Source organism: Pleuronectes platessa, chromosome 17 (assembly GCF_947347685.1).
Source record: "Pleuronectes platessa chromosome 17, fPlePla1.1, whole genome shotgun sequence".
Taxonomy (NCBI): domain Eukaryota; kingdom Metazoa; phylum Chordata; class Actinopteri; order Pleuronectiformes; family Pleuronectidae; genus Pleuronectes; species Pleuronectes platessa.
The window spans coordinates 12,208,803-12,222,351 of NC_070642.1; the positions used below are offsets into that span (position 1 = coordinate 12,208,803).

The 13,549-nt window shown below is 41.6% G+C and overlaps 1 protein-coding gene across 1 annotated transcript; it reads right to left on the reverse strand.

The window, feature by feature from the left end:
• Positions 1–2,175: 2,175 nt before the first annotated feature.
• Positions 2,176–10,321, reverse strand: LOC128460136 (elongation of very long chain fatty acids protein 4). The gene is made up of 7 exons (XM_053445185.1): positions 10,045–10,321; positions 8,119–8,209; positions 7,412–7,599; positions 6,722–6,802; positions 4,977–5,148; positions 4,715–4,842; positions 2,176–3,331 (listed from the first exon to the last, which is right to left on the reverse strand). The coding sequence occupies exons 2-7, from the start codon at positions 8,183–8,185 to the stop codon at positions 3,050–3,052; spliced, it is 918 nt and encodes a 305-aa protein (XP_053301160.1). The 5' UTR covers positions 8,186–8,209; positions 10,045–10,321; the 3' UTR covers positions 2,176–3,049.
• Between the last annotated feature and the right edge of the window lie 3,228 nt (positions 10,322–13,549).

A 13,549-nucleotide genomic window follows, 5' to 3' on the forward strand; every position in this document is an offset into this window, starting at 1 on the left:
CGTAGTTTTAGTTTGGCATTGGACTTTTTTTATAGCGAGCTCTTTCTACCTTGCTTTTATTTTAGTGTAACTATTGCACTGCTAAGCTAACCAGTTTCTTCTTGTCAAACACCTTTCATGGTACTGTTGACTCTGTGTTAACTTGTATATGACAAATAAAACTTGAAACTTCATTATAGATGGTATCCATATAGCATAAATACTGTATAAAACGCAACACAAAATTCTTCACTTAAAATCTGCTTTATAGATTTATGATATAACAAGAAGAATAAAATGAATTGAATGCAAACTTGTTTAAACTAAAAACCAACTATCAGTTAAAACGATTAAGAAAAAGCTTTTTATTATAATAAACAGATTTGTTAAGGCTTTGATGTAAATTTTATTTTCATAGCTATTTGCTTTTATCGTCTCTCTCTGTTTTTTATTCTGTGTTAACCGTCTTTAAGTACTGCTGAATTCACTAAACAAATAGAATGTATTATGTTTTTGCAGACATCACATAACGTGGTCTCTCTTCCCAGATGTAACAGTAGCTACAGTCAGCACCAGCAGAGGGTGGTCACTCCACAGATGAACCACCTCAGCTCAAGCTCTGTAGGCAATCTGTCCCACAAAGACGGGGAGCCAGTAAAACGCTGACTGTTTCCACTCTGTTAGGCTAGAATGAGCTCCTTAGTCATATAATTGCTAATGAGATGAGTAGGTGACGGGTCAGGTTTGCAAGGATTTAGCCCCTGCACACTGACCCTTCGCCTTCCAACAGACTGGCCCGCTCAGAGGACTGGACAGGTATGTCAGATAATAGACCTATATATAAGGCTGTGCCACTTTATTAAAGACAGGGACCGAATGGCAAGTCTAGGAACCAATATTCTCTTTTACTCAAAGATTTTGTTTCCTTAAATTGTTGCAAAGGATTAAGATTTATTCAAATTCCATATCAAACAGTTGAGGGTAAATCATGGACGGGTTCACAAATATGTTCCTAAACTCCATGGTGAGTTTGTGCACATATGCACATGTTCCTTCAGGATGCAGGTTATAGTGACCTCTGCCAAACGCCTTTGATAGAAAAGCCTGGTCCTGCAATCCTCTTAGTTCCAGCTGGCTTAGATCCCTCTGTGTCCCCGAGGAGGACAAATGCACCTCATCTCACTCATCTCATCCAGTCAATCATTCCCCACTTCCCCCTCCATTTCCACCGTGCTGCCATGGGCGGAAAGAGACGTGCACCACAATAAGACGGGGCAGCGTAAAAAGTTGGGCAGGATTGAGGGAGGAAGATTTGGAAAACAACGGGTGAGGGAAGGAACAGAGGAGGAAACGGGGAGAACTTGAAAAGAAATGCACAAATAAAGTATATAAAATGGACGCAGCACACTAAATGCATTTGCTGGGAAAGAAAAGGATTAAGAATAACAGTCTGAGTATGATAGTGGATGAATAATTGAACACATGCCATTAGTGAATCCGCAAAGAGCAATGGGTGTTTGTGAGTTTTTCCCAGCAAAGGAAGAAATTAATGGAAAAGTGTTGTGTGTACGAGAGTACAGTCCTGGCATTTAAATTTGTTGGCAAATATCAGTGTCTTGTACAAAATTACGAATGGAACTAATATTTGGACAGTGCAGGGAGCTTTTTATCAATGGAAAAGACTTGTAGTGTAGTAATGTAAATGGACACTCTATCAGAGCCAAATGTTAACTAATCCATACAGTTTGAAAGCAGCAGCAACCTGGTGGCAGATTAGCAGAGGCTTCTCTTCCAGTGACCTGCTGTCCTGGGTAACTCATGGGAGTGACGTGCAAATAAGCTCTTTTGGAGCTAAAGCCAATTTAGCACCAAAGATTAGGGCAGATCTGTCTGGACAGGCCGAAGACACAGCCCTGCCTCTGCCTCTCCCTCTCACACACACACAGACACACACACAGACAGACACTCCTATATTAGCTCTTTACATCCTTGAGACCCAAGGATGGAATAAAGCAAGATGGAGGAATGGGAGTGAGAACACAAGGACACATAATCAAAGTTTATGGGGTGCTGGTCTTTATTTCACTTACATGTGCAGCCAGAAGCTGATTCACTTTTTATTTTAAATTAACATTTTTTAATTTAAAAAAAGAGGATCAGGATGAGTTTCCCCTCAGTCCTCCATGGCAGTGAGACAACGCTCTTATTCCCGCACCTCGGCTACATCGCACAGCAAAAAGAAATAAATCATGAGGACCCACAGAAAAAATACATGTATTATAACAAATACAAATACACCCACAAATTTGCATTAATTCTATAAGAAACTACCTACCCCTTCCCTTTAAATAAGTTTTTTAAAATTCACAATGAACACAAAGAAAATAGCATGTCATTATGTCAATGCAGCAGAGTTTTATCAGGTTGAAACAGGACAGAAATGTGAAGTCCGAGACCTGTTGCACAGGTGGCAGATTTCTGAAATGTATTTTCCTTTTTTAATTCGCTACCTTTGTCGACTCTAAATATCCTTAAACAAACATTTCCCCCAAAGCAGAGAGAGAATCTTTGGTATAAACCACTTTTGTTATTATTTTTGTAGTTAAAACCATTACAACCCTCGGTACACTAGAAAATAAATCAGCAATATTAAAGACTATTTAAGCTTTCAGTTAAAACAACACTGGAATCCAAAGTACAAAAGTTGGAGGTGAATTTTGGTTGATAAGATAGTGGATGCTGAGCAGGTTATAGGTCCTTTGGTCCTATCACAGTCCCAAACACAGTTCGACAGACGAACATGGAGCCTACTTGATCAGCATTTTAGCTTTTTCTTGATCAAAAATAAAAAAAAATCATTATGGAGAAAACCAACACCCTCTCTTCCTCTCAAAACCACAACCCATTACAGACACACCCACAAACACACAGTTGCTCACAAATCACATCCGTCTACTTTATTTCCTGGGATGATGGTCTGGTTTGAACTCTCGTTTCCTCTTCCTTCCCATCCGCCCTTCTTCTCTGGCCTTTCTTTCTCTTCATCACCAAGCACGCCCCTTTACTTCTTTTACTCCCTTTTCGGTCTTCCTTTTCTTTGCCTTTTCCCGTTATCCTCCACCTCCTCCACTTTACTATGACCGTTAGTTGCCGTAGAGGTGCCATTTGCTACGGGCTTGCCTCCCTTCAGCAAGAAGGAGGGTTTTCCCCGGTACGCGTGGTAGTAGAAGTTAGCGAAGAGGATGATGAAGGTGACAGCGTAGCCGATCAGAGCCCACTGCATCCAGCAGGGGAACGGGCAGCCGGTGTAGAGGGAGTGGCCGGCGTGGCCGATGGTCACGTGGAACTGGATCTGTTGAAGACACAAAACTAAGTCAAATAATGGTATAATTTCAAAAAACAATAACAAAAAGTTAATTTCACACACAAAACTCTTTTTTTCTTTTATAGATATTCCTAATACTATATTTACATTACATACAAACTACGAATTGTCATATGTCTCAACTGCTTCTCCATAAAACATTGTTGTCAACCAAAACAACAGCTATAATACCATAATGTATCTATTTGTAGTGCATGCAATTTTGTCTTACACCAAACTGCAACAATTAAGAATGAACGAGTATTGTTAAGGAAGTTGTCTGGAAGCTGGTGAAAAGGAGAACTCAGGCAGCAGCTGATGTATTATGCAGAATATTTAAATGTGGACTTGTTGCATCAAGGAGACCAGAAGGTGGAACAATACACAAACACTAACAGAGTAACATGAGCAATTGCCCCCCCCCCCCCCCCCCCCCCCGAAGATGGCTAGAATTGCTGTCACTCTCTAGCATCTTATTGGATAGTTAAGCCCAAAGTATGCATTCGTAGATGGTGGTGTAATACGCAAAAGCGTTGAAGTTGGTACCCCTCTGTCTGTTGCATCTGAGTTAGATATGAAAGTCCCTAAGCGTAGATACTACAATGTACTGCTGGTTGGCCCTTTATCCATAACCTGACCTTGGGTACTGCAAAGAAAGAAGGGATTGTGTTTGATATTAGACAGACAATATTCTCATTTACAGATATATTATACACTATATACCTAATATATGGTGGCATATCCAGAAATGTACAACAGTAGAATCAGGGCTAAATCATTGGTGTTATTTGACCGTTTTCAAAAAGGGTGTCTTGTTATTAAAAGGCCGAAACACCTGATGACGCTAAGGTACACAGCTGAAGATATGTACCCTAGCATCAACTGGTGGTCCCTAACATCGACTCACATCAACTGGTAGTAGGCATTAATTAGTGCGGTACAACGTACAAGCGATAGTCTCCATCTTGTCCTATGTTCTGAAATGGGACAGTGTTTAGTTTAAAAAGGCATAGAGGTAATCTATTAGAGGTAATCTGATCTACTGAGCAGGCCACATGGCTTTCATAGTGCTGCCATAGAAGCCAGTAGCCAGTCGGATTTACCTATAGTCTCAGAGTACCTTCAAGTCCGGCCTGTGTCATTGATTACAAGGCCAAAACACTTGAGGACGCTAAGGCACACAACTCAGGTTATGTCCCCAACGCCTGCTAACATCTACTGGTAGTTGGTAACTCAAATTTTGAAGAAGACATTCAAACGTACAAGGGACATTCACCATCTTTCATATATTCTAACATCTGTACAAAAATATATTTCTGTAATTGTGCTCCCACAGAACACAGTGAAATATATCCCAAAAGTAATACCCACCATCTGAATAATGGTGAGGTACTTCTTCCACCAGAGGTACTTCTGCATATGAGGTCCCAGCGCTGCAAGACCATAGTAACCGTACATGACGACATGGATGCCAGAGTTGATGGTCGCCCCAAAACATGCTGTGGAAATAGTTAAATTTGTATAAGATGTGACGATGGTGGTGTTACACATAGTCAACAGGTTTTAAGCAGCTTATTGCCAATAAATCTAAGATCAATCAGATTAATCATCAGCTCAGGTTCCTTTCACCCACCTTGTCCACCGGGCACCCACTTGATGCCAATCCACCACAGGATGAACATGGTGCAGTGATGGTAGACGTGGAGGAAGCTGACCTGGTTGAACTTCTTCCTAAGGATGAAAAAGGCTGTGTCCAAGAATTCCACTCCTTTGGAGAGGTAGTACCACCACAGAGCAGATGCTATCTATAGACAGAAAACAGGGGAGACTGAATAATGGCACTGTGGTGGATCCCAGACACTAAGTCCTTTGATAGATGACAGCTCCAGTCTGTAAATACAATTTGCAGACATGTAACCACACACTCCTGCAGATTCACCTCTTTCCAGCACCTGTCTAAATTCCAGTCCTGTAAAGTGAGGCTCTGCTAAGAATGACTCCAACGCAGATAGCTGTTTTTATGATTACATTGTGACTTGTGATTTTTAGGCACATTTCAAAAGTTAAAGCAAAAGAAAAAACTTGCTGTGTAGCCTACTATGCGTGTAATACGGATGTAACTTGAGTATTCCACTAGAGGTCGCACAAGATAACTCAAACTGTATAGAACTTTTGCAGTTAATAGACAACATGGCAACACTGGAGGATGTTAGCATATATGCAGTTACTTCTGAGATTGTGGTAAAGCGCATCACATTACGTGCTTCAACCAATGAAGCACGTTTTTTCTTGTTCACCCAATGCGAGAAATTGACATCGAGAAAAAAAAAGTTTTTTCGAATGTCCAACACATTTGCTTGGTTGGCGTAGCGCCCCCACTGCCCCTGCTGTTCAGTTGTGGATTGCATCTTGCAGATGTGTAGTGTAAGTTCTTTTTTTTCCTTTAGATATTGTGGAGGACTCAAGCCTACGTACACGGGGCATAGCGTTACTTTCTGAGGATATGCACAACCAATATGCAAAAGCAAGTCTGTCTCCGGCCTAAAGCAACAACCAGTGAGGTGAAATCCCTTTGCCGGACGTTCCTATATCAGTGAACTAACAGTGACATTAACAGTTGGATGATGGTTCATTAATCTCAGAGAGAAAATTCAGTAAAATTACAGTTAAATTCTAAAATGATGTGAAAAAGACCTGGAAACCAAACAGTCCACAAGTCTTGTCTCTGCGTTTTCTGCAGTTTAACCTGGTCTGACACACACATGTACTCAGCTGCTCTCTAAGCCATTGCATCTAGGCATCTCTGATCTCTTAGTAATGCCATCATTAAAAGGCAAGCCCTGAGATGGGGGTGGAGCTTTAGGGTGGCAAGACCGATCTACCCCTCCCCCAGAGTGTGCAGGGCCACGCCCCCTTTGTCCTGAAATCACTAGAGATGTCAACTTTTACCTCTAACTCCTCCATATGTTTTTTTTCCCTCCTTTTCCTCCTAACAAAAGTAAACGCACTGAAAAAGACTACAGAAAGAGCCATATAAACGTCAACAGTAGAATTTCTGCCAATTTCTGTCGGCAGAAATCATCATTGGATATTCAGACACATTTGTTTGGTGGTTTGTGTATATACACAAACCACAAACCAATTTTTACTTTGAGAGGACCTTTTGACTGGTCCTCACAAACTCTGGGGGTGTTTGAGGTTTGCTTTGTTTAAGGCTTAGGGTTAGCTTAAGGCAATTATTCGTGGTGGTTAGGGTATGGTGTTTCGGGAATGCATTATGCCAATAAATGCCATCACAGTAGAGTGACAAATGTGTTCATATGAGTGTGTGTGTGTTTGTGTGTATGTGCATGTGTGTGTGTGCGTGAGCGAGCTTACCCTGACTTCATTGACATCATTTGAGTAGTTGACCGGCTGACAGAGGTAGCTGTATCCTGCTGCACTGGTGGCTATTAGGAGCTGAGGAGAAGACAGAACAAGGTTGAGAGGAAACATGTGGATTCTTACAACACCTACTGCATTGAGCACAAATTATCCCTATTAACTTGCTCTTTCTCAAGCAAGTAAGGTGAAAACATCCAAGGATGCTTGAAACACAGTTTCATGTAAAGAAAACAAAACCATTGAACCATTGAAACCTTAAGTTAGCGTGAACACGTTGTTTCTTTCTCTCTGTTTAGTCGTATGTTTGTGGCAGCCGACTGTACTGCCAGTGACATGCAGTGTCTTCACTGATGTTAAACATGCAACATGCTCAAAGTGTGTGATTAATGTCATGAAAGAAAAAGAAAAAGCCACAAGTGGAAAAAACAGCAGCTGTTTCTGGGTTGGAAACAGTCAACTTAACCTCTTCTGACTTGTGGAGCGCATATTGTTACTTCCCTAAACTGTGTGTGAAAGGCTTGAGTTATTTGACTTGTACTTGCATTTATGAGGATTGCAGTATATAGAGTCAGATGCAGAACTCACTGTTTGACCGGCAGAGATTGTCCTGTAGAAAATGCCCAGTCCTGTGTGTTGCATTCACGGGGCATTGTATTATAACACCCAACGCACGATGGCACTGACCTCTTTGGCGATGTAGAAATTGAGCACGACCATACTGAAGTTGTAGACTATGAGAGTCCTCCGCAGCGTGAAGGGCTGGCGGTCCTGCATGTATCTAGGCCCCGCCCATAGGAAGAGCAGGTACAGGCAGCTGATGGCCAGTGTGGGTAAGGGAGACGACATCATCGGCCATTTCTCCACCCGCTTGTCTGGAGGAAATATTATGGGATTCATGTCAGTGATGGGAAAACATCGGGAATAAAGGGAGAGGATGGCAAATGGAAATGTCACAAATGTGATGCAGACAATGCTATGCTTATCTTCTATAGTTAAGTAGTCTAATTGTAAAGATACACGATCCAGTAAGAAGGACATTGTATCATGAGTAACAACAGCTCTAAGTAATGGTTCAGTTTGACCAAGGAATCAAAACAATGTCTTTAAAACGTGAAACTAAGCTAAATGCTGAGATTACTGCACAAACTGTCAGTGGCAGCTTCCTGGTTCAACCTGGTTCTCACGTCATTTAAAAATGCAATAAACGATAATAATGTACTTATATGGTAAGATTGTGTAACTGGACATTTTATCAGCTATCAGTCATTTCTAGACAATCATTGAAATCCAACTAGTGGGATAATACTGACAATGTTGACGGATCATAGTTTGAAACCAGCCTGAATCTAATGATTCACAATGCTTGACACAAGTGCATATAAAGATCTTACCTGCTATAGTAAGGCTCCATTTGTAAAATTCTACAGTGTCATTCACAAAATGTGTTACAACCTCCATGGCTGTGCCTTGGTCTTGATTATGCTGCAGCAGGAAGAAGAAAAGGACATAGAGAGAAAGTGAGTCAGGACCACCAAATTAAATTAAATTACAGGCCATACGTGGGCCAGTGTAACCGATAACATGAGGAGCTACTGTTTACACATGTTGTCCGCTCAGTATTCATTACACATTGCTCCTGTAAACGACTGAAACACATCTCGACAGTGATAAACCTGTTGGCCCATGATGGACTGAACCCCAACATAACGCTTTTCTGCACCTTTGTAAACTGACTTCTCAGGGGGTTGAGTTCCCAGATATATCTAAAGTTTGGGATTTACAATATGATGTGCTATGCTACAACATGCACAAAGGTTTTCTTTTATACTCTTTCCAGCATTTGCTGTTAATGTCCCATACGAGCGCATTAGGCCTCCTCATCTGAAGCTGTACTCTAACATTAAACTCCCCAGGATGAAAATTCACTTTCCATCGATTCAGATGATTGCTGCTCAGTCACAGCAGTTTGAGATAATTGTAGGAAATGGGACGGAGGGTATCGAGCAAATTCCTTTCTCTGTCATAGATAGAACATTCAAATAAAGATTGAATGGATGGATAAATGGATAGATGGATAGATAGATAGATAGATGGATAAATGGATGGATCAATAGATAGAATTAAGCTTAGACATTTGTATTCCAACCATAACCATTATTATTTCTGCCTTTACATTACTTTTTTTTACTTATCAGACTGATATATAGGACCTTTATTTTGTAATAGACTATTTATACTTTTACTTTAGAGATCTGAGTATTTCTTCCATCATTGTCAAGAGATGGATAGATGGATAGATGGATAGATATATAGCGTTAAGTCCAGTGTAATCATCCCTATCATTAATTTATTTTGAAATTGACTATTTTTCCATTTCCATTACTTTTACTTTGGAGATCTGACTATTTTTTACATTATTGTCAATAAACACTAAAAGTGGATAGATAGATAGATAGATAGATAGATAGATAGATAGATAGATAGATAGATAGATGAGCATCATTGCATAACAGAGGCGTCTTATCCACCTGACAGCAGGTGTCTCCATATTAATCTATTTTTAATCCCGTGCGTCAGATCAGCTGTCCTTTAAATATTTAGTAGAACCTAAGCAGACAGTAACTACGGCCCATCAGTGAGTGATCCTCGCACAGCAAAGTGCTGAGTAGCCCCGGTGGCTGCACATGCCGAGGGTGTGGACATTTATATTTTTGCAGGACCCCATGTAGTAATAACAGACTGTGCTGGCAGAGGGGCGGAATCAGATAGAGAGGGTAACCCGGGTTTGTGTTGCACGCACACACACACAAAGAAAGGGGCGCATGTGTCAGCAGGTTTCGCTCGGACGCTCAAGAGGCTTAAATTCAATTGATCAACGAGCTTAGATGTGGGCCTAAGTACAAATGCCCAACGAGCCACTACCCTGTTTGATGGTTATGTGCCTACATCCGCTGAGGAAACCCTCCTCCATGGAGAAACTGAGGGAATAAAACCTGCAAATTGTCACATCAACACTCATAGTAATTTTGCTTTAGGTAATTTCAAAATAAAATACCTTAAATATTTAAAATTTTTAAATCTACCTTTTAAAGGGCAAATCATATCATTCAACGCACATTTGATCTTTATTTTAGGTTCATTCTATCGTGCGCTTTTACGCACTGTGCAGACATAACAGGTGGGCGCTGAGAGCGGATGAGGGAAATGAGATTAGCCACCTAACTCCAGTGAAAAGTGTTTCCAGCGACGATCCAAGAAATACTCATCACACGCACGCACAAAAACACACAATGATGGAAAAACACGCAGCTACTCACGTCCTGGATATTTAGGAGCGTGTAATGACATCCGGTGCAATTTGATGCCCGGCTCCTCTCAGTCACTGCTCAGATCCTCTTCTTTATCCTCTTCTTCCTCAGCTGTGTTTACCGCCAGTCACTTTCTGCAACGCTCCGGATATTGATCGACATTAAAGAGCAATTTGGCAAAAAACACTGGACAAAGGCAAACGGAAAATCTATGACTACGTTAGGCCAATTATGCATCCGGTCCGTGCGCGCTCAGCCGCATCATCTTCTCCCTCCCAGCCTCTAGGACACTGAGAAGCCGGGCGGCACTGCGCATGCGCGAATCCGCTCGCGTGTCCCGCGTGCGTGTGTTTTGCGCCTGCGCACGGTGCTTGGCAGAAGTGCTCCCGTTCGTTTGTCCTCTGTAGACTTCATTCAAACTACAAACCAACTAACTAACCTCTCAACTGATAGATCAAAAATATATAGACGGGTCATAGATGCAAAGCTGAGGGCACGTTTCTCCATCCTTAATAAAAGTGTCTACATCCATACGTTTGTTTCCCTGCAAGTTGCTGGTACCTGCCTGTGCTGCCCCGCTAGATGGCGCTGTCAAGCTATCGTTGGGACTGGAAGTCACCTTTCATCTGTAAATATCAGTTCTCCTCAGGTACAGCCTCAGCAGAGATGAAGTTTCTCTGATTTATTCTGTCATAGTAAGTCAACAATAAACATTCATCCCTCCGATGCATGTTATTCAGTTCATATTGCATTTAGTCACTGACAGTTTATCATCTATTTTCGAACAGGTACAAAGTAGTGGCCCTGGGGCTCATGAACCAACCAGTGTCTTCTCAGCATGGCATAGACTGGGCCAATTTTTCTGATGCCCTGGTTCATTCAGGAAAGGCTCCATCGCTCCTCTCCCAGAGTCATTAATGGATGTGTTCTGTTACTTTGCTTTTCCATGAGCTACCATGATAGATCCAGCTGGATGTAACATGTGCGTGTCTCCGTGTGTGAGTGTGTGTCTGTGTGTGAATGGTCCCTGTGTGCCGGTGAGTCAGAGTTTAGAAGATCTCATGTCTCGTCGCCCCAAAAATCTGAGACATAAAATCTCTCCTGCTGAGGTCCAAATCTCATTCTCTTTCGGTGAGTGAGCATGAACCAAATCTTTAATCTTTAATAAATCTGTATATTTCCCCCGAAAATACAGTATGCAGTTTTCTGTCCATTGCTTTCCTCTTGGCTGAAGTGTGGTCATTTCTCTTTGCTTGCCACAGAAATTGAAAGAAAACATCTTTTCTTACCCATTCCTGCCTGAGGATGAGCAAGGATGGGACTGATTTTGAAAAAGTAAGTAATCTGGCACAAGTGCAGTAGTTGTATGGTGATGAACTTTTGAATAGAAAACTGTAACAACTGTAGAGTAAGCAACATGCGCCATCTACAGGCCAACCGTTGCCTCTACATTCTCTGCAGGTTGCACATGTGTAAATATTGTCATAGCTGTTTCTTCCTCTGTGGGTGTTGGTATAAGCGTGTCTTTATGTGCTGCTGGAGTCACTTTTCCATCCTTTAGGTGGTGTAGATTTGGCATGTGTAGCTCCCCCATGTGGGGAGTTTTGCAGCTTTCTAAACGTGAACGTTAACCATAGAGAATATTTGTGGGATCCACCTGCCTGTCTGCACGCTGTTGGTCTCACCTCCCTCGTGCACACACATAAAGACACATTCATATCCGTGTGCCGGTTTGGTTTGGCATGCGAAGCAGGAGGTACGTTTGTGGTCCTTTAATCAGAAATGGCCTGACTGCTGGTCTGTAGTTCCACTGACCACATGAGTGTAACCTGCAGGGTTGGGCTGGCTGCACATTACAGGCTGCGTAAATACACTTAATGTTAGAACAGCTCTGGTCGCACATTAACACTCCCAGCTTCATGACAGTGAGGCCGCGTTTCTGGGAAAAATGGTGCAGCTCCTGTGATATTCCATCCGTAAATTCCATCCCATTGAGTTGTGGATGTTCAGCTTTGTGGCATGTATTCACAGTTTTCTCCATAATGAGAAGATAATGTGTCAAATTAACATGCTTTTAAAATTGCAATGTAATGGAAACAGTGTACAAGGAATCATTAGTGGTTATTGCAATCATTATGTGTATTAAAAGTCACTATATTTTAAAGTATTACAATAAAGTGTTATGGTACAATACCCTATACCTTTTGGGAGTTTGAAATGTAAAGTCTTATCTAAGACCCAGAGGTTTTTGATGAAAAATAACTGTATAATAACAGAGATTCTGAAGAAGGAAATTAAGCTTGGATATATCTAAAAATTAAAAGGGCAATAGACGACATCAGGGACGTGTGTTTCAAGAGTGAAAACAAAGGCAAAAAGATGGAAACAGAGAGGATTTTATATTAACACATTTCCGTAGAAGGGGAGGAGCATCAAACAACGGCACATATAAATTATCTTCTTAGAATAAAAGGACACCGCAGTGTTTTTCATATTATGGTTCATTTGAAATTCGCAAAAACCTGAAAAATAAGCGCTGGATCCATTTTCAATATTGTCATTAGGGAAGCATGTGTTATGTAACCGCAGAGTTTCGATTCTCATGTTGGAAAGTACTGGCAACATCCAGAGACCTTATAAAACAGTGGTAACAACAAAACCATTGAGTCTTTCTTCAATGGCCAGTTTGACTTAATGTGTGTGTGTGTCTGTGTGTGTTTAGTCATTTATGTACCTCTTTGGGACCTATTCCAGTGTAAACACAGACCTTTTCAGGACCAGTGGACCTTATGGGGACCAAAGCTCAGTCCCGATAGGGCAAATCTGCATTTCTGAGGTCATGGTTAAGGCTATATAGGAAAGATGTAAATCAGGTTAAGGTTAGGGGAAATGGTTTGGTGAGGCTCTGCACGATGAATGGAAGTCAATGCAAAGAATTTAAGTGTCATGTGTTGGTGACTGAGCTTCCTGTTTTTACTCTTCCTCTTCTCTTTCTCTGGCTTCTTTCATTTTATCCTAGTCATGTCTCTTCTTTCTATTCTTTAGAATCCACCCTGTGCCCTTTTCTGTCTGTTACGCTCCCTCACTTGTATCACTCTTCATGCTCTTCACATTTTGTCTTACATCTGGCAGTGCCATTTTCAGAAAAGGGTACACATTTCATTTTCCAGTCCACCATCCCTTCTCTCACCCCGAAGCATCCACCGGAGATAAATTAACTTGTGATTTATGCTGGAACACACCGTGTGCCTTCCGCCAAAGTCTCTGCGAGGGAAATTTACTTCTGTAGGGCACATTCACAGCCAACCACCTGGGACAAACCATTTTCCACATACCTCTGGAGCCGCTCACGGTTTTAAAAAAGTCTTTTGGGAAATACCACTTTTCCAAAACACTCTGCTGCTGCAGCACTAAGGGGATAGTTTCGTTCACACGAGACTCCTGTAACCGGGAAAGGTCGGAGGTCAAAGTCTTGCAGCATGACGTGCATCTGTGCACATATTCACACATTCAG